The sequence below is a fragment of the Ranitomeya variabilis genome, chromosome 2 (genome assembly GCF_051348905.1).
Source record: "Ranitomeya variabilis isolate aRanVar5 chromosome 2, aRanVar5.hap1, whole genome shotgun sequence".
Classification (NCBI taxonomy): domain Eukaryota; kingdom Metazoa; phylum Chordata; class Amphibia; order Anura; family Dendrobatidae; genus Ranitomeya; species Ranitomeya variabilis.
Window position 1 is genome coordinate 646,892,142 of NC_135233.1, and position 23,708 is coordinate 646,915,849.

The 23,708-nt window shown below is 45.8% G+C and overlaps 1 protein-coding gene across 1 annotated transcript in view; it reads right to left on the minus strand.

The window, feature by feature from the left end:
- PLG (plasminogen) overlaps nucleotides 1–23,708 on the minus strand; it is a 179,678-nt gene that overhangs the window by 93,962 nt on the left and 62,008 nt on the right. The window contains exons 3-6 of the mRNA XM_077289158.1: nucleotides 18,950–19,056; nucleotides 18,082–18,196; nucleotides 4,620–4,759; nucleotides 4,018–4,138 (exon numbers count right to left, since the gene is read on the minus strand). Coding sequence (XP_077145273.1) covers nucleotides 4,018–4,138; nucleotides 4,620–4,759; nucleotides 18,082–18,196; nucleotides 18,950–19,056 — 483 coding nt within the window. The remainder of the gene's footprint in view (nucleotides 1–4,017; nucleotides 4,139–4,619; nucleotides 4,760–18,081; nucleotides 18,197–18,949; nucleotides 19,057–23,708) is intronic.

Genomic DNA, 23,708 nt, shown 5'->3' on the forward strand with positions numbered 1-23,708 from the left:
TGACCAAATTTCTCCTTAGTCTAAACTCCATCCGGCTGAAACTACAACTTAACTTTGACACTTCCCAAATCTCTTGTTTAGATACTATTGTCATTAAGAACTTTTTTTCCAAACCAACCAATCGCAACAGTTTCTTAATATACACTAGCTGTCATTCAAAATCCACCAAAGACAGCCTCCCTCGCTCCCAATTTTATAAGGTAAACAGAATTGTACCAGCTCACTCTGTCCATTCTTCCATATTAGAAGAAATATCCAACAACTTCCTTGATAGATACCCTTCTCACCTCCTCCTGGAGATAAAAACCTAAATAACAACTAGAACAAGAAGTTATACCATCATTCATAGACACTGGCCCATACTACATAGAGCATACCCCAATGCAGAAGCCAAAAACAGTGGATCAAATACCCTCTGGATTGCTCGTCACTTGGACCCTAGCCACAGTTTGAGACGGCAACATTGTAGTGTAGTGTGTCAATCTGGGGACCAAAAGTCTCACCCTTCTACCTAAGAGTGAAGTAGCCCAAATCTTGGGCATGCCGGAGAAGCTAATGCCACCTGGCGTAGTTCAACTGGCCGTTATGCAAGGGGATTCCATACTCTAGCAGGTACAGCTATACTGGAGTCTCTGTCTGGTAGCAAAGGAGAGGGTCGTAGAATTTTAGAGCCGATGTGGGCGGAACTGATGGGACTATCACCTCAACAAGTGCAGTGAGGAGGTACTGGAGCGCTATCAGGAGGTCTTTGCCCACCATGTAGATGACTTCGGTTGCACTCAGACCGTTGCTCATGAAATTCCTACTGGGAATGCCACTCCAGTCCAAGAGAGTTATCATCATATACCTCCCCAGATGTATAAAGAGGTGAAGGAAATGCTGGCTCATATGCTGCAAAGTGGAGTGGTACGAGAGAGTTAGAGACCATGGGCGGCCCTCATTGTGCTGATTCAAAAGAAAGATGGGACACTGCGGTTCTGTGTCAATTATAGGTGGCTGAACACTTGCATAGTGCAAGACTCTTATCCGTTGCCCCGAATTGAGGAATCCCTCACTGCCCTGGGACAAGCAAAGTATTTTTCCACCCTTGATCTTGCTAGCGGGTACTGGCAGGTGCCAATGGCAGAACATGACTGGCCAAAAACAGCATTTGTATTGCCCATGGGACTGTTCGAAATCAATCGTATGCCCTTTGGTCTGACTAATGCTCCAGGGACATTCCAGCGCTTAATGGAGAGATGTTTGGGAGATAGGAATTTTGAGGCTACCTTGATCTACCTTGATGATATCATCGTCTACACACCCACCTTTGAGCACCTACAGCAACTCGAACAAGTGCTGAGTCGGTTACAGAGTCATGGCCTGAAAGTAAAGCCACAGAAATGTCATCTATTCCGTAAGCAGATTGAGTATTTGGGACATATTGTGTCGAATGAATGAGTAAGACCTGCATGAGAATGACCGACTCCTATGATGGTGAAAGATGTATGGGCTTTCTTAGGGCTTACTGGCTACTATAGGAGATTTGTGAAAAACTTCACCCGTATTTTGAACCCCTTGTTGGAACTGTTAAAGGGAGAGTCGGCCAGGTCAATGAACTAAACCAAACAGTGGGGGCCTTCCGGGCTTTGAAAATGGCCCCCACCAAGGCCCCAATACTTGTTTATGCCAATTTTTCACAGCCATTCATCCTTCACACTGACGGAAGTATGCACGGCCTAGGAGCAGTCCTGTCGCAGGTACAAGGACAAAAAGAATGGGTGTTAGCCTATGCGAGACGGTCACTGCATGATTCAGAGCGAAACCCCCACAAATATAGCTCTTTCAAGTTGGAGCTTCTGGCCCTAGTATGGGCTATGATGTAGAAGTTTGCAGAGTACTTTTCTGGATCGGAAGTATTGGTGAAGACGGATAACAATCCCTTGGCCCACCTTGAGAATGCAAAGCTAGGGACCCTGGAACAACGATGGGTGACCAGCATGATGAAGTATCGGTACATGGTTCTCTACCAGGCCAAGGCCGAGAATACCCATGCTGACGCCCTCTCCAGGGTGACACATGAACTTCCTGACCGTGACTGAGATGAAGAGCTTGATGCAGAGGAGATCCCTGGCTTCCGAAACCTGTTCACCTTGTTGGTGGTGACGCAAGCAGAGATCGAAGAGGGGTCCGAAGATCAAGTACTAGGGCGGTCCCGGTATGACTGGATCGAACTCCAACAGCAGGACATGGAGACTGCTCAGCTGCGACAGTGGGTGGCGTTGAAGTAACTTCCTAGTCGAAGGGAGAGAAATGTGCTGTCCTCAGGCACCCTGCGAATTCTAGGACAATGGGAAAGACTTTGCTTGAAGGATGGATTGCTATATCGAAAAATGCAGTTGTTGTGAGAGGAGGGAGTCACTTGGCAAGTAGTGCTCCCAGAGAAGGCGATCAAGATGGTGGCCACCAAGGCTCATGAGCAAGGAACCCATTTCGATGCAGAGAAAACATTCCGGTAGCTACAGAGATTGGTGTATCACCCTTGGCTAAGGAATGCGGTGGAATATGAAGTTTCAGGAACTTAAGCACCACCTATTCGTGGGACAGCCCTGAAACCTGGGGACCGAGTCTTGGTCCGGAATAAGCAGTCGCGGTGAAAATTGGAAAGTCGGTAGGAGCAGACTCCGCACTGATGGGCTGGTCTATGATGTTTAGCCTGAACAGGAGGAGGGAGAATTCACTAGAGTAGTCCATTGCAGCATGTTGCGGCCCTGCTTGTCCAAAGAACCCAAAAGTGAAGAAGAGTTGCCAAAAAACGGGAAGATGTCCCCAGCTCCGGTGCCTGACTTCAATTGAAAGGAGGTAGTGTTCAACCGCCAATGATCTGCTACCTACCCCTTCTGAGGAGACGAACACTGAGTCGCCAATGCTGGAAGTCGCTGGAGAGGCAGACTCACCGAGCCAGAGCATCCCTTTACCGCCCACGAGTCAGCCCGATTTACGCCGGTCAAGGCGAACCACAACTGGAGTGCCTCTCACCTGCTACAAGTAAGATCAGTTTATTTGGCAGAAAATTATCCAAGAAGTCGAGCACTATGAAAGACTAGTAAAGGCGCTCTCGCCTGTGGAATGGCGAGCTTAAGGAAGATGTGGGTGTAGAAGGCAGGGACGGGTTGCTGAAGTATCGGGTCTAGACATACTGGGGCAGCACCTCCAGTTGCTGGAAGGAATGCAATTGCAGCTGGAGGGAATGCAATTGCAGCTGGAGCGAGCCGGTAACCTAGGTAAAGGGGGCATGGCCAGGGACAGTTAGCAAAAAGGTGCTGTGCGGGAACAGGAAAGGTCTTCCCGCCAGAACGCTGAGCAGGTGCGGATCGCACGTTAGGCCACAGCATGCATAGACGGGGTGGCTGCGTGAGAGACTTGCTGATATCGGTGGGCACGCAGGGTCATGCGCGGCAGACCATTGCAGCGCGGATGTCCGGGTGACAGCTGGCACACAGAGGAGTGCACGCCAAGTAAAGCCGTTCAGAGCAGCCATTCAGGTGCCGGCGGCTGCTCAGAGACACATGCTGAGCTGAACTTTGTGGAGAGCTTTAACTTTTAGCTCCGTAGTTATATGGATTAGGTATGAAAATACTTTGATTGTTAATATCTCAACAATTAAGAGAAATTAAATAAAAAATGGCAAAAAATTTCTATTTCACTCTACAGCCACTATTACATCATTTCTATATGAAAAAAATGTTGAAAAGACCTTTAAGTTGCAGTACATTCTAAAGACCTCACCATGCACAGTGAATATTTATATAAAGCCTCTGACAAATAAATTGGATAACAACCTACAGAATATTTTGTTTCCCTGAGAAACCTGATGACAAAAAAAACTTTATATTTTTAAAGCGCACAGACAGGATTTTGTAAACAATTTGTAAAAAAAAAAAAAATCATAACTAAACTTTGTATCATGCTTGTTTTCCAAAATGTTTAGTAAAACATAAGAAATAATACTGTGTCTAGTGTTAATTGATTTTTTACCTATCAGGTTTATAGCCATGAGTATGGGGATTTTGAGAATCCCAGTTTTGACACTCCAATCCAGACTTTGTTTTTGAAACTTTACCTCTATAATTTTCTCCAGTACAATGAAAACAATCTTCTGTACAAAGAAACAAAGGAAAAAACATGTGAGAACCTTAAATCCTTAGATCAAGCAGTCTTGAGATTCAAGAGGTTTGCATGCCACATATTCTGTCAATTATAGGGGATTTCCAGTTATGGAAAACCCCTTTCCCACTGGCACGGTTTGTTGCATAAAACCAAACTGTGCATTATGTACCCTACCAGGGTCCAGTGCCCAGTATCCATCACTGCTCCCAGTGTTTCTTATTGTCTGCAGCGCTGACATCATGTCGACTGTGCTGCAGCCAATAACTGAGCTTAGTGTTTCTGAGTGGCTGGTGCCGTTAACTCACGCAGATCTGCTGAACTCTCTTACTGGCTGTGCTGCTGTCTACGGGATAGCAGCACTGTAGAAAATAAAAAATGCTGAGAGCAGCGCTGAATCAAACTGCCCTGGGGGGTACAGGGGTTTTCTGAAACCAGAATCCCCTTCCTTTAATTATGCTACTCCTTCTGACCTTCACATTGTGGAATATTACAAAACTCAAAGCGTTGATTTGGGTCTGTAGTGTAACACCATGGGCCATTAGGATCACTATCGGGGTTTCGACAAAAATTTGATTCCAGGCCAGCATTTGGATAATTTGTAGGTTTGTAGCTGGAAAACACAAATGCAACATTAGTATTAAAAAAAACACACTAATCACTCAAATTGACCAATTAATTATTTCTTAAAATCCATGAAAAACGCTAAGGCAATAGCTTATTTACAAAAGCTTATGTATACCAAATTGTGGATTTACTTTGCTGATCACAGTTTTTGTAGTAACCCTAATGGTATCAAACACAATAGAAAAAACAGTCACTTTATCATAAAATCATAGACTATGACATTACATCTTACTATGTATTCTAGTTATAATAGTATAATTATGTTGATTGGTAGCTGTTCAGCAACTCCTGTTTTATGACTGGCTCTATGCTGTCTTTAAGATTGACTTGGGAGAGGCTAGAAAAGAATGGGGCATTCACTTTTATTTTACACTCTTATTTTGTATTATTAAAAAGAATCTGTCAGTAGGATCAACCTTCCTAAACTGTCTATATGGGCATGTACTGTAGGTTATAGGAAGCTGAATAAAATTATACAGTCTGTGATCCAATTTTTTTATTTCAAAGAAATCCATATATTTCCATTTATTATTATAATACATTTTTATAGCGCCATTTATTCCATGGTGCTTTACATGTGAATGGGGCAAATATAGACAAGTACAATAAACATGAGTAAAACAAGGCACACACAAGTACAGGAGGAGAGAGGACCCTGCCCGCGGGGGCTCACAGTCTGTACATTATTATAATATTTATTCAGTTCGTATTCATCTTTCCTCTTATTCCCACCTCCCCTTTTACCCTTAAATTTATCATTTATTTTAGTGGTGTACACGTCATGTGAGCTATATATGTATGCTAATAATTTCTGAGAAATAAATACCCTTTAGTAATTCTTTTTAATACGTAAACTATTAAGAACTATATAGACAGGACACTTAACTCCATTAGAATCTGCCTCCAGAGTTTATTTTAAATGAAAAGGGGTTTTACCAGTGTCATGACTTACACTTTCCACTCCTGATATCATTGCCGAGCTGTATCTGATTACAACTAACAAAGCACAGCAGAGCTGAACTTTGTACTATTCCAAAGACATTTGTAGCTGCAGTTGTCCTCTCATAGAGATATTAAATCTGCTACAGAGCTGTGCCTGATTTCAACTAACACAATTCAGCAGAGATTAACCTCATGTTATTACAGACAGTATTGAATGCGTCCTCTCACAGAGCTGTAAGCTCTGCTGTACTGACCTTGACTTCACATTGGCTGCATAAGAAGGAAACTGAAGCACTGAGAGGACAACTGCTGCTGCAAATATATCTGTAAAGAGACAAAGTTCAGCTCTGCTGTATTTTGTTAGTTCTAATCCCAAACAGCTCTGCAGAGAGATAAGGCGAGCAAACAGTCAGCCATTACATGTCTCACACTGGTAATAACCCCTTCCAGATTATCATGCAGAACAGTGCTCAGTCCATAGATATTATTAACAGCTTATTAACATATTGTTAATGTGTAGTAGAGGGGTGACAAGGACACTAAACTTCAGGAGGGCAAATTTTCAACGGATGAGAGAGGATCTTGGTGCAATTAACTGGGACGATATCCAGAGACATAAAAGTACACAACGAAAATGGGAGACGTTTATTAGCATCCTGGATAGGACCTGTGCACAGTATATACCGTATGGGAATAAACATACTAGAAATAGGAGGAAACCAATATGGCTAAATAGAGCTGTAAGGGGCGCAATAAGGGACAAAAAGAAAGCATTTAGGGAATTAAAGGAAGTAGGTAGTGAGGAGGCATTAAATAAATACAAAAAATTAAATAAATTCTGTAGAAAGCAAATCAAGGCAGCAAAGATTGAGACAAAGAGACTCATTGCTAGAGAGAGCACATATAACCCCAAAATATTCTTTAACTACATAAATAGTAAGAAACTAAAAAATGATAGTGTTGGCCCCCTTAAAAATAGTCTGGGTGAAAGGGTGGATGAGGATGAGGAAAAAGCCAATATGCTAAATGACTTTTTTTCATCAGTATTTACAAAAGAAAATCCCATGGCAGCCAATATGACTAGTGATAAAAATTCCCAATTTAATGTTACCTGCTTAACCCAGCAGGAAGTACGGCGGCGTCTAAAAATCACAAAAATTGACAAATCTCCGGGCCCGGATGGGATACACCCCCGAGTACTGCAGGAATTAAGTACAGTCATTGATAGACCATTATTTTTAATCTTTAAAGAGTCCATAATAACAGGGTCTGTACCACAGGACTGGCGTATAGCAAATGTGGTGCCAATTTTCAAAAAGGGGACAAAAACTGAACTCGGAAATTATAGGCCAGTAAGCTTAACCTCTACTGTGGGTAAAATCCTGGAGGGCATTCTAGGGGATGCTATACTGGAGTATCTGAAGAGGAATAACCTCATGACCCAGTATCAGCACGGGTTTACTAGGGACCGATCATGTCAGACTAATTTGATCAGCTTCTATGAAGAGGTAAGTTCCGGACTGGACCAAGGGAACCCAGTAGGTGTAGTGTATATGGACTTTTCAAAAGCTTTTGATATGGTGCCACACAAAAGGTTGATATGGAGCGCCCCCACACCGCCGCAGGGCCGAGGGGTACCCGGAGCCGGGCCTCTGGGATCTCAGTCCTGGGGTTGTCACGGTGGCTAGACCCGGTCCGTGGCCCTGTCTGTCAGTGGGGGACGTCCGTTGCAAATAGGTGCTGTTAACGGTGGTATAGCGGTGCAGTTGTGGGGTGCAGGTCGCGGTAAATAACGAGGACACCAGGTTGCAGTCTCTTTACCTCTTTACTGAAGATGTGGGAGACCTCAGTCCAGAGCGCTGTTAACTGGGTTTTCAGAGACCGGCTGGTCCAACGACACATCAGGAGCTCTCTTTACAGGTGGGAATCAGTATCTACCTTCTAGCGCTGTGTGTTGTAGTTCTTCCCTGCTGAGCTCCCGGGATAGTCCTCACAACTGTTTCTTTCTGTCTCTACTGTTCCTCCTCCGTCCTCCAGTTGATATGGTAGGACGCACCCGTATGACGGGGTAGGCCTGGAGTTCTTCCGGGACCCTAGAGTCGCCCCTCTCCCACAGCTGCCTCCGTTGTCTGCTTAGGTGTTAAGTGAGACAGCCAACCTGTAGTTAGCTGCCCTGCCGTGGTTTGCAATGTACTTAAAGTCTCTTACTTGCTCGGCGTTCCGGCCACCGACTGTTTGCGCCTCAGAAGGATGTTGCCTCGGTCTAACAGCAAGACCCCTTCTGGTATTTCTCCTTTTCTGTATTCCCGTTGTTTACTGGTTAGTTCTGCTCTGAGGAGTCTGCCAGGATCCCATCCCTGACAGGTCCTCTCACTAGCTCTTCCCAGCTACTTCTCTCTGTCTTCCTGTCCAACCCCCAGTTTTACCAGAGTTGTGAGGAGTGGCCTACTAGATAGGACCACCCCCCCTGGTGGCCGGAGTGTGAAGTGTGGTGTGAGTGTACCTGATCAGAGAAACTCCCTAGTGCAATCAGACGCACCATAGCTCCCCGTAGTGGCGGAGCCACAGCACTGCAACAACCAGGACTCTGGGGTGCTGCACTCCCCCCCGGTTAAATCCAGTACTCCGGGACTGGGAAAACAAGAACAATAATACATGTTAACAGAAAACACACAAATTTTTGAAATAGCATAACAATTGAACATAACAGAGCTTCCCTTTACGGGAGGTGAGGATTCTTGAACGTTGCGAAAGTTTGGTCATGCACAGTTTATGACTCTCAGTTCAGTGGTTGAAACAGCGGGGACCCCGGGTAAACAAAGGGGCCCCCCTTGTGGAAGTTTTTGAGCAATTCACCGTCCATTACTCTAGTGTCCATTTAAAAACCTGTAACAAAAGGATATGCATACAAACATTTTCAATTACATAGCAGCCCTATCAATACCTCCAAGTTTTGTAGCGGAGGGGAGTTTGATTTTGAGTGCTGCGTGTGGACCTTCGCAGCGCAGGGGTTGCTATTGGTCTAACAGGGCCCGCTATGCTTGCTACCGCTGGTGTAGTGCGCTGTTTTCTAACTACACTTCTAGTGAGTCTAGGTAGCACTGGCAGGTTGGGGCTCTCAGAGCTGCTGCTATCAACAGTGGGTACGGCAGGCTCACTGATAGCAGAGGGAGGATTTGCCGGTTCAACGGTTGGCATGGCTTCTTCAGGCAAGGCTTGTTGAGGTTGCGGGACCGGATGATCTGGTACCACCATTGTTTCTGGTGGGTCCGGCTGTGGAAACGTTAGAACAGGTACCGCGATGGCCTGATTTATCTGAGTCCAGGACTGGGGAAAGTCACCAAGGACAGTATGGAACATCTTCTCCTTTTCCACCGGCGGGGAGATTTCTGGGGCCGTGCCCCTCTCTTTCAACTTATCGGGGCAGACCTTAAGGTGATCCCTGGATACCGCTGTCGAGGTCTCCCCTCTGTCCTTGCTGATGAGACAGACCTTAGTGTTGTCGAAGTCGGATGGCAAGATGGTATACGGTTCCGCTTCCCATTGGTCATCAAGCTTGTGTAACCTCCTCTTTCGTTTAAGCACTTGCTCACCAGGTGACAGGGGAATCGCAGGAGCGTGTTGATTGTAGTCCCTTTCTTGTTTCTGCCTAGCCTGGGCGAGACTTCTCTCCACACACTCCTGTACTTCGCGGTATCTTCGCTGCCTTTCTGTATCCCAATCTGCCTCCGGCGAGGTATCTTCGGGTACTAGGACCCCCATGTCCAGATCAACGGGTAACCGACTAGACCTTCCTCGCATCAGGTACGCTGGAGTACAGTTGGTGGAACTTACTGGGATGTGGTTGTACATATCCACCAAGTCAGGCAACTTTGTCGGCCACAGGTTCCGTTCCTCCACAGGCAAGGTCTTCAATAAATCGATTACTACCTGGTTCATCTTCTCGCACATCCCGTTGGTTTGGGGGTGGTACGGTGTAGTTCTGATCTTCTTACACCCGTACAACTGGCAGAATTCTTGGAACACTTCCGCTTCGAATGCAGGCCCCTGATCGGTCAGTACTTTCTCTGGGTAGCCATGGGGTCTACAAAAGTGCTGCTGGAAGGCCCTGGCGGCAGTCCTAGCTGTTAGATCCTTGACAGGCACAACCACCAAAAACCTGGAGTAGTGGTCCACGATGGTAAGGGCGTAGATATAGCCCGACCGGCTAGGCGTCAGCTTCACATGATCCAGCGCGACCAGTTCGAGCGGCCGTTTGGTGATGATAGGCCGCAGGGGAGCCCGTTGACTGTCACGGTCCTTCCTTCGCAGACTACACGGACCACACTCTCGACACCACTTCTCAATGGTTCTCTTCATGCCAATCCAATAGAACCTCCCTCGGAGCAGCTTCTCCAGCTTCCTCCATCCGAAGTGTCCGGCTCCATCATGGTAGGCTCCCAGAACCATGGGCGCATCTCGCCTTGGCACCACTATCTGCCACACCAATTCATGAGTACGTGGGTCGATGCTCCTCCTGCACAACTTGCCATCATGGATAAACAGTTTGCTTCTCCCCTTCCACAGCTGTTGAGTTTCTTGTGGATCATCTGGGCCAGGGTGCAACCCAGCCTGCGTCAAGAGTTCCTTCACCTGACGGACCGCGGGGTCACTATCCTGGGTTTCTGCCCATCCGTGGTGGGGCAGGGGATTCAGCGTGGCATCCGGTTGGTTCTTGTGCCTGTTCTTCACATGGTGAGAGTTCTGAGTGGCTTTGGGGCGATGGAAGGCAGGCAGCTCCACCTCTTCAAGTGCCTCCGGGTCTTCTCCCACTTCTGGTAGATTGGGCATTCGGGACAGAGCATCGGCATTGGCATTCTGGTGTCCTGCCCGATATTTGATGGTGAAATCATAGTTGGACAGCCGGGCCATCCACCGCTGTTCCAAAGCCCCGAGTTTGGCAGTACCCAGATGCGTTAGCGGATTGTTGTCCGTGAAGACGGTGAATTTCGCGGAGGCCAGGTAGTGCTTAAACCTCTCTGTCACTGCCCAGACGAGGGCCAGGAATTCCAGCTTAAAGGAACTATAGTTGTCAGGGTTCCTTTCCGTGGGACGGAGTTTCCTGCTGGCGTAAGCGATCACCTTTTCTTTGCCGTTCTGAACCTGGGACAGCACGGCTCCTAATCCCACATTACTGGCATCTGTGTACAGCACAAACGGTTGATCGTATTCGGGGTAAGCCAGTATCTCTTCTCCCGTCAGTGCCGACTTCAAACAGGTGAAGGATTCCTCCAGCTCTTCGTTCCAATCAAAGGGGGTTTTCCTCCCCTTGGTCTTCTTTGGTTGGCCCACCAGCAGATTTTGCAAGGGTGCGGCCTTCTTGGTGAAATCCTTAATGAATCTCCGATAGTAACCTACCAACCCGAGGAACTGCCGGACTTCGTGGAGGTCACTAGGCTTTGGCCAGTCCTTGATCACTGTGACCTTGTCGGGGTCTGGGGCCACTCCTTCAGCGCTCACCACATGGCCCAGGTACTGCACTTTAGGTTTGAGCAGATGACACTTGGACGGTTTCACCTTTAAGCCGAATTTGGACAGGGCTTCGAACACCTCGGCCAGGTGCTTCAGATGGTCTTCGTAGGTCTTAGAGAAGACAATGACATCATCCAAATACAGCAGCACAGTTTCAAAGTTCATGTGTCCTAGGCAGCACTCCATCATCCTCTGGAACGTTCCTGGAGCATTGCACAGTCCGAAGGGCATGTAGTTGAACTCGCAGAGACCCATTGGTGTCGTGAAGGCCGTCTTCTCCTTGTCCGCCTCCGCTACAGGAACCTGCCAGTACCCACTGGTGAGATCTAAGGTAGAGAAGTAGTTAGCAGATTTTAAAGCAGCCAGAGATTCCTCTATCCTGGGCAGTGGGTATGCGTCCTTATGTGTAATGCGATTCAACTGCCTGTAATCAACACACATCCTCATTGTACCATCTTTCTTTTTAACGAGGACTAACGGAGCTGCCCAGGGGCTACAGCTGTCTCTCACCACCCCAGCCTCCTTCATTTCCCGCAACATGTCCTTGGCACACTGGTAATGAGCTGGGGGTACAGGGCGATATCTCTCTTTTATGGGTCGATGATCTCCCGTGGGGATGTCATGTTGGATCCCTTTCACCTGCCCAAAATCTGAGGGGTGTTTGCTGAATACCTGCTCGTACTCGTGTACCACCCTGTAAGCCCCCTGTATTTGATGAGACGGGGTGGAGTCAGTGCCCACATGCAGTTCCCGACACCAGTCTTTCGAGTGCTCTGCAGAACCTTTGTTCTCCGCCACGTTTGACGGGACCAAGGGTTCAGGTGTCTGTATTACACTATTATTGACAGTGAACAATTTGGCGAGCATGGTATACTTGGTTAGGTGGACCTCTTCCTCCCCACAATTGAGGACACGTACGGGCACTCTCCCCTGTCGGACGTCAACCACCCCCCGGGCTGTCAGAACAGTAGGCCTATTGTCTGAATATACAGGTTCCACCAAGGCCTGGTAGTCCTTACCCCTGAGGCCTATGGCTGCTCGACACCATATTAACATTTCACTCTTGGGAGGTATCGCGATGGGGTTTGAATCACTTACAGTGACACGACCAATCTCACCACCAGTCAGCTCTACCTGCTGTCTCTGCATCAGAGCTCTGATTTCCTTCTGCAGGGCACGTTGCTCACTGTGGCCAGCGTTTTCTGCCACCTGTTGCAACAAAACAATCACTTCTGCAAGACAATTTTCTATAACATTAGTACCAAGAGTCATCATGGGATTACATTCTCGACGATCAATATCTACAATCACAATCCCTTGGGCTTTCAATTCCACCCGCCCCACTTTGATGGTGACCTCCTTATACCCCACTTGTGGCAACGGCTGACCATTACTGGCGATTATGGTGAAATCATCGTCAGGGCCACGAGTAATATCAGCGTCCTCCCAATACCGTTTGTAGAGCACGTAAGGTATAGTCGTCACCTGAGAACCGGTGTCCAGCAAAGCATTCAAGGGGATTCCATCAATCACTACAGGGAGAACTGGTCGTCCTCCAATATACTTGGTTCTCCAATGCTGCGGGCCTGACCGTCCTACTCCTGGGGGTTGGCCCTTTGCCCCAGGGGTTGCTCGTTTAAAGGACAGTACCTTGCAAGATGGCCCACCTGATGACAGCGGCGGCAGATGGGTCGTCCATCCTGGTGGAAGCGATCGTCGGGCCGGCTCCTGGTCGGCGGAGTCCTCCTCCGTCGCATCCAAGGGACATCCTCCGGGCTGGAAGCCAACTGGATCTTCTCTTTGGGGGCCTCCTGTAGGGACTGCACCGTCCAGGCCAGGGCAGCAACGCTCTTGGTTAGCTCTTGCATCTGGAGACGGAGTCCTGCAGGGGAGTCGTCCTCGAAGCTCTGGGCGTCGGCCTCCGCGGCAACTGGGGTATCCGATGCCACCTCCTGGTGGTAGGTGAGAGCGGGGCGCCTGGGTGGCACTGCGCGGCTGGGCTGCCGCTCCTGCAATGCCTGGATAGCTTTATCTTTGAACTGCGCAAAAGTCAAGTCTGGATTTTGCATGGCCAGGAAGTGCAATTGGCCCCGCTGGTGACTGCACAGGAGCCCCTCGATGAACCGCTCCTTCAGGATTTTATCCTCATCCTGCATGCTGCCGGGGTCACTCTGCTTAATGGCCCGCATCGCTTCCTGGAGATTAAGGGCATAGTCCCGTAAGCTATCCTGCGACCTCTGTTTGCATCCATAGAAAGTCAGTTTAATCTCTGTGGCAGTGCGAGTATCAAAGGTGGCTTTAAGCTTGGCAAAAATCTGTTGTGCAGTTCCTTTATCCTCAGCGGGCCAGGATTTCACTTCTCTCAGAGCCGCCCCAAAGAGTTGACCGGTTATCATATGGACCTTCTGAGGCTCGGTTAGGGGATAGAACTCGAGTAGGCTGCAGAGCCCTTCTTTAAAGTCAGTGAATGTATGCGCCTCCCCAGAGTATCGTGGGAGCCAGGTCGCTCCGGGCAGGTAGGGCATGGAGAAGGGCATTATGGCTTTTGCGTTAGCGGCGGTGTCCGACTGGCTGATGGGGGCAGCGGGCTCTGCGGCAGCCAGTGGCGGTATTAGGGCCACGGCTTCGCCCGCTGCGGGGACCGGAGCTGCCCCTGCGTCCGCGGCTGCGACCGCCACCTCCTCTCCTCCCGACTCGGACATGGCCGTCCCTTCCTCCCACTAACCTGCTGGAGGTCGGAGTTCCTCTTCCGGGATTGGCGTCTCACCGCGCTTTCCGTTCCGCGCTTCTTTTGGCCGATCCCGCCCACGTAGCTAAGGCTCCTCCCTCCGCGTGCGGCAATGGCGAATTTTGGCGGTAACTTTCCGCGGCAAGCAGTAGCACACAGTTCTCTCAATAAAGTACAGTTCAAGCACGACAAATCACAGTCTCTAGGCACACATGACCTGATTCTTCAGGCTTAAGTAGATCCTGTTCGTGACGCCAAGATTTGGAGCGCCCCCACACCGCCGCAGGGCCGAGGGGTACCCGGAGCCGGGCCTCTGGGATCTCAGTCCTGGGGTTGTCACGGTGGCTAGACCCGGTCCGTGGCCCTGTCTGTCAGTGGGGGACGTCCGTTGCAAATAGGTGCTGTTAACGGTGGTATAGCGGTGCAGTTGTGGGGTGCAGGTCGCGGTAAATAACGAGGACACCAGGTTGCAGTCTCTTTACCTCTTTACTGAAGATGTGGGAGACCTCAGTCCAGAGCGCTGTTAACTGGGTTTTCAGAGACCGGCTGGTCCAACGACACATCAGGAGCTCTCTTTACAGGTGGGAATCAGTATCTACCTTCTAGCGCTGTGTGTTGTAGTTCTTCCCTGCTGAGCTCCCGGGATAGTCCTCACAACTGTTTCTTTCTGTCTCTACTGTTCCTCCTCCGTCCTCCAGTTGATATGGTAGGACGCACCCGTATGACGGGGTAGGCCTGGAGTTCTTCCGGGACCCTAGAGTCGCCCCTCTCCCACAGCTGCCTCCGTTGTCTGCTTAGGTGTTAAGTGAGACAGCCAACCTGTAGTTAGCTGCCCTGCCATGGTTTGCAATGTACTTAAAGTCTCTTACTTGCTCGGCGTTCCGGCCACCGACTGTTTGCGCCTCAGAAGGATGTTGCCTCGGTCTAACAGCAAGACCCCTTCTGGTATTTCTCCTTTTCTGTATTCCCATTGTTTACTGGTTAGTTCTGCTCTGAGGAGTCTGCCAGGATCCCATCCCTGACAGGTCCTCTCACTAGCTCTTCCCAGCTACTTCTCTCTGTCTTCCTGTCCAACCCCCAGTTTTACCAGAGTTGTGAGGAGTGGCCTACTAGATAGGACCACCCCCCCTGGTGGCCGGAGTGTGAAGTGTGGTGTGAGTGTACCTGATCAGAGAAACTCCCTAGTGCAATCAGACGCACCATAGCTCCCCGTAGTGGCGGAGCCACAGCACTGCAACAACCAGGACTCTGGGGTGCTGCAGATACATAGAATGAGAATAATGGGGATAGGGGAAAATATGTGCAAGTGGGTTGAGAGCTGGCTCAGGGATAGGAAACAAAGGGTGGTTATTAATGGCGTACACTCAGACTGGGTCGCGGTTAGTAGTGGGGTACCACAGGGGTCAGTATTGGGCCCTCTTCTTTTTAACATATTTATTAATGACCTTGTAGGGGGCATTCAGAGTAGAATTTCAATATTAATTTTATATTACAGGATGATTTGTGTAAACTAGAAGCTTGGGCTGATAAATGGCAAATGAGCTTTAATGGGGATAAATGTAAGGTCATGCACTTGGGCAGAAGTAATATGATATGTAACTATGTGCTTAATTCTAAAATTCTGGGCAAAACCGTCAATGAAAAAGACCTGGGTGTATGGGTGGATGACAAACTCATATTCAGTGGCCAGTGTCAGGCAGCTGCTTCTAAGGCAAATAAAATAATGGGATGCATTAAAAGAGGCATAGATGCTCATGAGGAGAACATAATTTTACCTCTATACAAGTCACTAGTTCGACCACACTTAGAATACTGTGTACAGTTCTGGTCTCCGGTGTATAAGAAAGACATAGCTGAACTGGAGCGGGTGCAGAGAAGAGCGACCAAGGTTATTAGAGGACTGGGGGGTCTGCAATACCAAGATAGGTTATTACACTTGGGGCTATTTAGTTTGGAAAAACGAAGGCTAAGGGGTGATCTTATGTTAATGTATAAATATATGAGGGGACAGTACAAAGACCTTTCTGATGATCTTTTTAATCATAGACCGGTGACAGGGACAAGGGGGCATCCTCTACGTCTGGAGGAAAAAAGGTTTAAGCATAATAACAGACGCGGATTCTTTACTGTAAGAGCAGTGAGACTATGGAACTCTCTGCCATATGATGTTGTAATGAGTGATTCATTACTTAAATTTAAGAGGGGACTGGATACCTTTCTGGAAAAGCATAATGTTACAGGGTATATATATTAGATTCCTTGATAAGGCATTGATCCAGGGAACTAGTCTGATTGCCGTATGTGGGGTCGGGAAGGAATTTTTTTCCCCATGGTGGAGCTTACTGTTTGCCGCATGGGTTTTTTTTGCCTTCCCCTGGATCAACATGTTAGGGCATGTTAGGTTAGGCTATGGGTTGAACTAGATGGACTTAAAGTCTTCCTTCAACCTTAATAACTATGTATATATTAAGAAAAAATGGATTTTCTAGAATTAGAAATTAGATCGAGGATAACATGGTATAATTTTATACAACTTTCTATGGTCTAAATGCCCATATAGGCAGCATAGGAGGGTTGATCCTCTTGAAGGATTGAATTTAATCAAAACGAGAAGCAGTGAAAAAGAGGAGATAGACCAGTGGAAATTAAAAAAGATGCGAAATGTGAAATTTTATTAATTACAGTTTGTGCAATGCCTTTATTTATGTTATGTGTTGTTCACTTGATATATTATCTACAACTAACAGTAAATTGATGGCTAATGGAACAAGACTAAGCCTTGCATTGATTACTGGAAACGGCCTCTTTGCATTCGGATAGAATCAGGATGATCGATTCATTAAGGGTATGTGCACACGTTCAGGTTTTTTCGTGATAAAAATGCTATAAAAACTCATTAAAATGCATACATTATGCATCCTATCATTTAGAATGCATTCTGCATGTTTTGTGCACATGGTTTTGTGGAAAAAAATGCATCGCGGTAAAAAAAGCAGCATGTTCATAAATCCGCAATTCTATGCATTTGGAAAAAAACGCACAAAAACGCGTCAAAAACGCATGAAAAAACGCGAAAAAAACGCATGCGGATTCCTGGCAGAAATGTCCGGTTTTTGTCAGGAAAATTTCTGCTAGAAATCCTGACGTGTGCACATAGCCTAAAGGGAACCTGTCACCCCCAAAATCGAAGGTGAGCTAAGCCCACCAGCATCAGGGGCTTATCTACAGCATTCTGTAATGCTGTAGATAAGCCCCCGATATATATCCTAAAAGATGAGAAAAAGAGGTTAGATTATACTCACCCATGGGCGGTCCCACTGCGGTCCGGTCTAATGGGCGTCGCGGTCCGGTCCGAGGCCTCCCATCTTCATCAGATTACGTCCTCTTCTTGTCTTCACGCTGCGTCTCCGACGCAGGCGTACTTTGTCTGCCCTGTTGAGAGCAGAGCAAAGTACTGCAGTGCGCAGGCGTCAGGAAAGGTCAGAGAGGCCCAGCGCCTGAGCACTGCAGTACTTTGCTCTGCTCTCAACAGGGCAGACAAAGTACGCCTGCGCCGGAGACGCAGCGTGAAGACAAGAAGAGGATGTCATCGTAAGAAGATGGGAGGCCCCAGACCACGACGCCAATCGTACCAGGACCGCCCGCCCAGGTGAGTAAAATCTAACCTCTTTTTCTCATCTTTCAGGATACATCAGGGGCTTATCTACAGCATTACAGAATGCTGCAGATAAGCCCCTAATGCCGGTGGGCTTAGCTCATCTTCGATTTTGGGGGTGACAGGTTCCCTTTAAAGTGTTTACACCAGAATTTTTGCATGCAACAAAACAAAAAGCTTAATATGTTGAAATATCCTGAGTTGAGCAAAAATGTTGAGACTTTTAGATTATGCACACCAAGCCTGTGGGGGGTACTTTGTTTTAAAACATATTATAGATCATTTTAAAATAAATTTAGCAGCATGTTTTTAATAGTAGATTAATCTAGCAAAGAATAAATCATCTCGACCTCATGATGGCATACAAAATACATTTTGACATTTTGAACGGAAATGTGCTAAACAACAAAACAATTTACAATGCGTGCTTTAATATTCACTTATACATAAATGTAGCATTTCTGTACTATACTTTGGTGTATGAGGAGAGGTCGCTGTCCAGTCTTGACAGGTTTTCCCAGAACGTGTTTTGTATTCTGTTCCTCTGTAATCTTTTCCATCTCCAGTGATGCAGTTTTCCAGGTAGACTACATAATTAATCACATCATATGTTGAAATATACATTTTTAAATTACAAATTAATTCACAGACTTAATGTACATAAGTTGACCAACAAGAACTGGATATTAGGATATACAGTGTAAATCTGTTATTTTTTATCTTAGGTCATATAAACCATAGATCCACTTTACGGCTTGGGTCATACATTTTATGGAGCCAAATATTGCGCTATGCCGCTGCTACAACTTTGCTGCTCAACCCCACAAACTTACAAGCTAAGTATGTGCAACCAAAAAAACATTCCATTTTTGATCCAAGTCATACTTAAAACTTGACCAATTCAAATGAATGGGTCTGTGAAAATAAAAGGACGTCACAAGAAAGTAATTTCTTTTTTTTCCCAGATGTCATGTAATGTCTCTTTTTTTGAGGATGTCATATGGATGGTAAATATGGACACACAGATCAAAGGTGGTTAAAAACCAGATCTAGCATGCTGATGAAAAATTATTCATTTTTCGGATGTAAAAAAAAAAAGTCTAACCTTTCTAATCATTTAGCGTGACTATATGTAACTGTAATCTATATAGGAGATGCTAATTATCATTCTACAAGATATTACAATTCAGGACCGCCAGTGTAAAAATATAAATTGTAGCAAATTAAGATATGTTTTTCGGCCTATATCTAGTCAAAGGAAATTTCTAAAGCTTCACTCATATATGACAAGCGTGCTGAAGTTTTTATACCATTTTAGTATACTAAGTACCGATACTTACCTTTTTTTTCATACAAGGCTATATCATTTCGTCTGTGCACAGCTGCCAATTTCTGATTGTTAGTGAGGGTAACACAAAATTGAATTTTTGTGCTGTACAGAAATGACCTGCAAGAAATATTAGATTTTTTTAACTAAAACTACACAAAAGAAAAAGAAAAGCAGTGTGAACACATAGTGTCTGTCAGCCTAAACTGACTGTATAAACTAAGCACCTAGCCTTGTAGGGGATATATACAACCCAGGCAGCAGTAATTACACTGCTGACTCAAGGAAGCCAGCCAATTAAAAATTCATTAAAATGTATCATTTATTAAATAAAGTTAAAAAGATCCAAATGACCACATAATAATCTTCACAAACATACAACCCAAATCAGAGAGGAACAGCTGAACAAGACCCTAGGCATAGAGATCTTGAGGTACAGCATACACAGGAAAAAAATGAACTAAATGTGCAATAATTATATACATATAAATGAGTGATTCAATACATAGTAGCATTCATTATTATGGAGCACAGACCAAAGAAAACATTAAAGGTGCTAGACAGCATCCATATTAAAACTCCGTCTGTACTGGGATAATATTACAATTCACATCATCATAGTACACCTTAAAGTGCATGCTAAATAGCACATAATATTACCTTTCCCTAGGCCACTGACTGTATGAAAAAGGACCTACACGTGGTCCGACGGGTATTCCTTTCTGGCGCCCCAACGCGCATTTCGCCCTCTGCTTCTTCCGTGGGTGGCACATCAGAGGAGAAATAGTGTCCCTCGATCACCCCCCCAGTGCCTATGGTGTCCAGGCATCCCCCCATGAAGCCCCCCAGGCCGCTGACATCTTCTTCCGGGAGAAAATGGTGGGCGCATGCGCAGCGCGCCCTTCAGGATCTGCCTGCCAGCATCTGGCAACAATAGGAACATTTTCCTATTGGTTCATTTTGATCACTATGATAGACCCTATCACATTGATCAAAATATAAAAAATAGTAAATATAACCCCCCTTTATCACCCCCTTAGTTAGGGGAAAATAATAAAATAAAAAAAATATATATTTATTTCCATTTTTCCATTAGGGTTAGAGTTTGGCTAAAGTGATTTGGGCTAAAGTTAGGGTTAGGGTTGGGCTAAAGTTAGGTTTAGGGCTAGGGTTAGTGCTATGGTTAGGGTTAGGGCTAGGACTAGGGTTAGAGTTATTGTTAGGATTATGGTTAGGGTTGAGATTAGGGTTAGGGGTGCATTAGGGTAGAGTTACAGGTATGTTGGGGTTAGGTTTGTAGTTATGGTTATGGTTAGGGCTGCGTTTAGGGTTAGATGTGTGCTGGGGTTAGGGTTGGAGTAAGAATTGGGGGGTTTCCACTGTTTAGGTACATCATGGGGTCTCCAAACATGACATGGGCCACTATTGAGTCCAGCCAATTTTGCATTCAAAAAGTCAAATGGTGCTCACTCCCTTCTGAGCCCTGCCATGAACTAAACAGTGGATTTAAAGTAAAGTAAAGTGTTCATTTTTTCCTTCCACATTGCTTTAGTTCTCGTGAAGCACCTGAAGGGTAAATAAACTTATTGAATGTGGTTTGGCGCACCTTGAGGGGTGCAGTTTTTAGAATGATTTCTCTTTGGGATATTTTATGTTATATTAACCCCTCCAAATTCACTTCAAATGCAAGGTGGTCCCTATAAAAATAGGTTTTGTAAATTTTGTTGGAAAAATGAGAAATTGTTGGTCAACTTTTAACCCTTATAACTTCCTAAAAAAAAATTGTTTCCAAAATTGTGCTGATGTAAAGTAGACATGTGATAAATGTTATTTATAAAGTATTTTGTGTGACACCACTCTCTGATTTAACCCCTTCATGACCCAGCCTATTTTGGCCTTAAGGACCTTGCCATTTTTTGCAATTCTGACCAGTGTCCCTTTATGAGGTAATAACTCGGGAACGCTTCAACGGATCCTAGCGATTCTGAGATTGTTTTTTTGTGACATATTGGGCTTCATGTTAGTGGTAAATTTAGGTCGATAATTTCTGCGTTTATTTGTGAAAAAAATGGAAACTTGGCTAAAATTTTGAAAATTTTGCAATTTTCACATTTTGAATTTTTATTCTGTTAAACCAGAGAGTTATGTGACACAAAATAGTTAATAAATAACATTTCCCACATGTCTACTTTACATCAGCACAATTTTGGAAACAACATTTTTTTTGCTAGGAAGTTATAAGGGTTAAAATTTGACCAGTGATTTCTCATTTTTACAACAAAATTTACAAAACCATTTTTTTTAGGGACCACCTCACATTTGAAGTCAATTTGAGGGTTCTATATGGCTGAAAATACCCAAAAGTGACACCATTCTAAAAACTGCACCCCTCAAGGTGCTCAAAACCACATTCAAGAAGTTTATTAACCCTTCAGGTGTTTCACAGCAGCAGAAGCAACATGGAAGGAAAAAATGAACATTTAACTTTTTAGTCACAAAAATGATCTTTTAGCAACAATTTTTTTATTTTCCCAAGGGTAAAAGGAGAAACTGGACCACGAAAGTTGTTGTCCAATTTGTTCTGAGTACGCTGATACCTCATATGTGGGGGTAAACCACTGTTTGGGCGCACGGCAGAACTCGGAAGGGAAGGAGCGCCATTTGACTTTTTGAATGAAAAATTGGCTCCAATCTTTAGCGGACACCATGTCGCGTTTGGAGAGCCCCCGTGTGCCTAAACATTGGAGCTCCCCCACAAGTGACCCCATTTTGGAAACTAGACGCCCCAAGGAACTTATCTAGATGCATAGTGAGCACTTTAAACCCCCAGGTGCTTCACAAATTGATCCGTAAAAATGAAAAAGTACTTTTTTTTTCACAAAAAAATTATTTTAGCCTCAATTTTTTAATTTTCACATGGGCAACAGGATAAAATGGATCCTAAAATTTGTTGGGCAATTTCTCCTGAGTACACCAATACCTCACATGTGGGGGTAAACCACTGTTTGGGCACATGGTAAGTCTCGGAAGGGAAGGAGCGCCATTTGACTTTTTGAATGAAAAATTATCTCCATCGTTAGCGGACACCATGTCGCGTTTGGAGAGCCCCTGTGTGCCTAAACATTGGAGCTTCCCCACAAGTGACCCCATTTTGGAAAGGAGACCCCCCAAGGAACTTATCTAGATGCATAGTGAGCACTTTAAACCCTCAGGTGCTTCACAAATTGATCCGTAAAAATGAAAAAGTACTTTTTTTTCACAAAAAAATTCTTTTAGCCTCAATTTTTTTATTTTCACATGGGCGACAGGATAAAATGGATCCTAAAATTTGTTGGGCAATTTCTCCTGAGTACGCGATACCTCATATGTGGGGGTAAACCACTGTTTGGGCGCATGGCAAGGCTCGGAAGGGAAGGCGCGCCATTTGACTTTTTGAATGGAAAAGTAGCTCCAATCGTTAGCGGACACCATGTCGCGTTTGGAGAGCCCCTGTGTGCCTAAACATTGGAGCTCCCCCACAAGTGACCCCATTTTGGAAACTAGACCCCCCAAGGAACTTATCTAGATGCATAGTGAGCACTTTAAACCAACAAGTGCTTCACAGAAGTTTATAACGCAGAGCCGTGAAAATAAAAAATCATTTTTCTTTCCTCAAAAATAATTTTTTAGCCCGCAATTTTTTATTTTCCCAAGGGTTACAGGAGAAATTGGACCCCAAAAGTTGTTGATCAGTTTCTCCTGAGTACGCTGGTACCCCATATGTGGGGGTAAAGCACTGTTTGGGCACACGTCGGGGCTCGGAAGGGAGAGAGCACCATTTTACTTTTTCAACGCAAGATTGGCTGGAATCAATGGTGGCGCCGTGTCGCGTTTGGAGACCCCCTGATGTGCCTAAAAAGTGGAAACCCCTCAATTCTAACTCCAACACTAACCCCAACACACGCCTAACTCTAATCCCAACCCTAACCACAACCGTAACCCCAACACACCCCTAACCCTAGTCTTACCCCTAATTCCAACCCTAAGGCTATGTGCTCACGTTGCGGATTTGTGTGGATTTTTCCGCAGTTTTTGAAAAATCTGCAGGTAAAACGCACTGCGCTTTACCTGCGGATTTACCGCGGATTTCCAGTGTTTTTTGTGTGGATTTCACTTGCGGATTCCTATTATGGAGCAGGTGTAAAACGCTGCGGAATTGCACAAAGAATTGACATGCTGCGGAAAATACAACGCAGCGTTTCCGCGCTGTATTTTCCACACCATGGGCACAGCGGATTTGGTTTTCCATAGGTTTACGTGGTACTGTAAACGTGATGGAAAACTGATACGAATCCGCAGCGACCAATCCGCTGCGGATCCGCAGCCAAATCCGCACCGTGTGCACATAGCCTAATTCTAACCCTAATTCCAACCCTAACCCTAATTCTAACCCTAATTCTAACCCTAATTCTAACCCTAATTCTAACCCTAGCCCTAAGTGCAACCCTAGCCCTAAGTGCAACCCTAAGTGCAACCCTAAGTGCAACCCTAAGTGCAACCCTAGCCCTAAGTGCAACCCTAAGTGCAACCCTAAGTGCAACCCTAAGTGCAACCCTAGCCCTAAGTGCAACCCTAAGTGCAACCCTAAGTGCAACCCTAGCCCTAAGTGCAACCCTAAGTGCAACCCTAAGTGCAACCCTAGCCCTAAGTGCAACCCTAAGTGCAACCCTAGCCCTAAGTGCAACCCTAAGTGCAACCCTAAGTGCAACCCTAGCCCTAAGTGCAACCCTAAG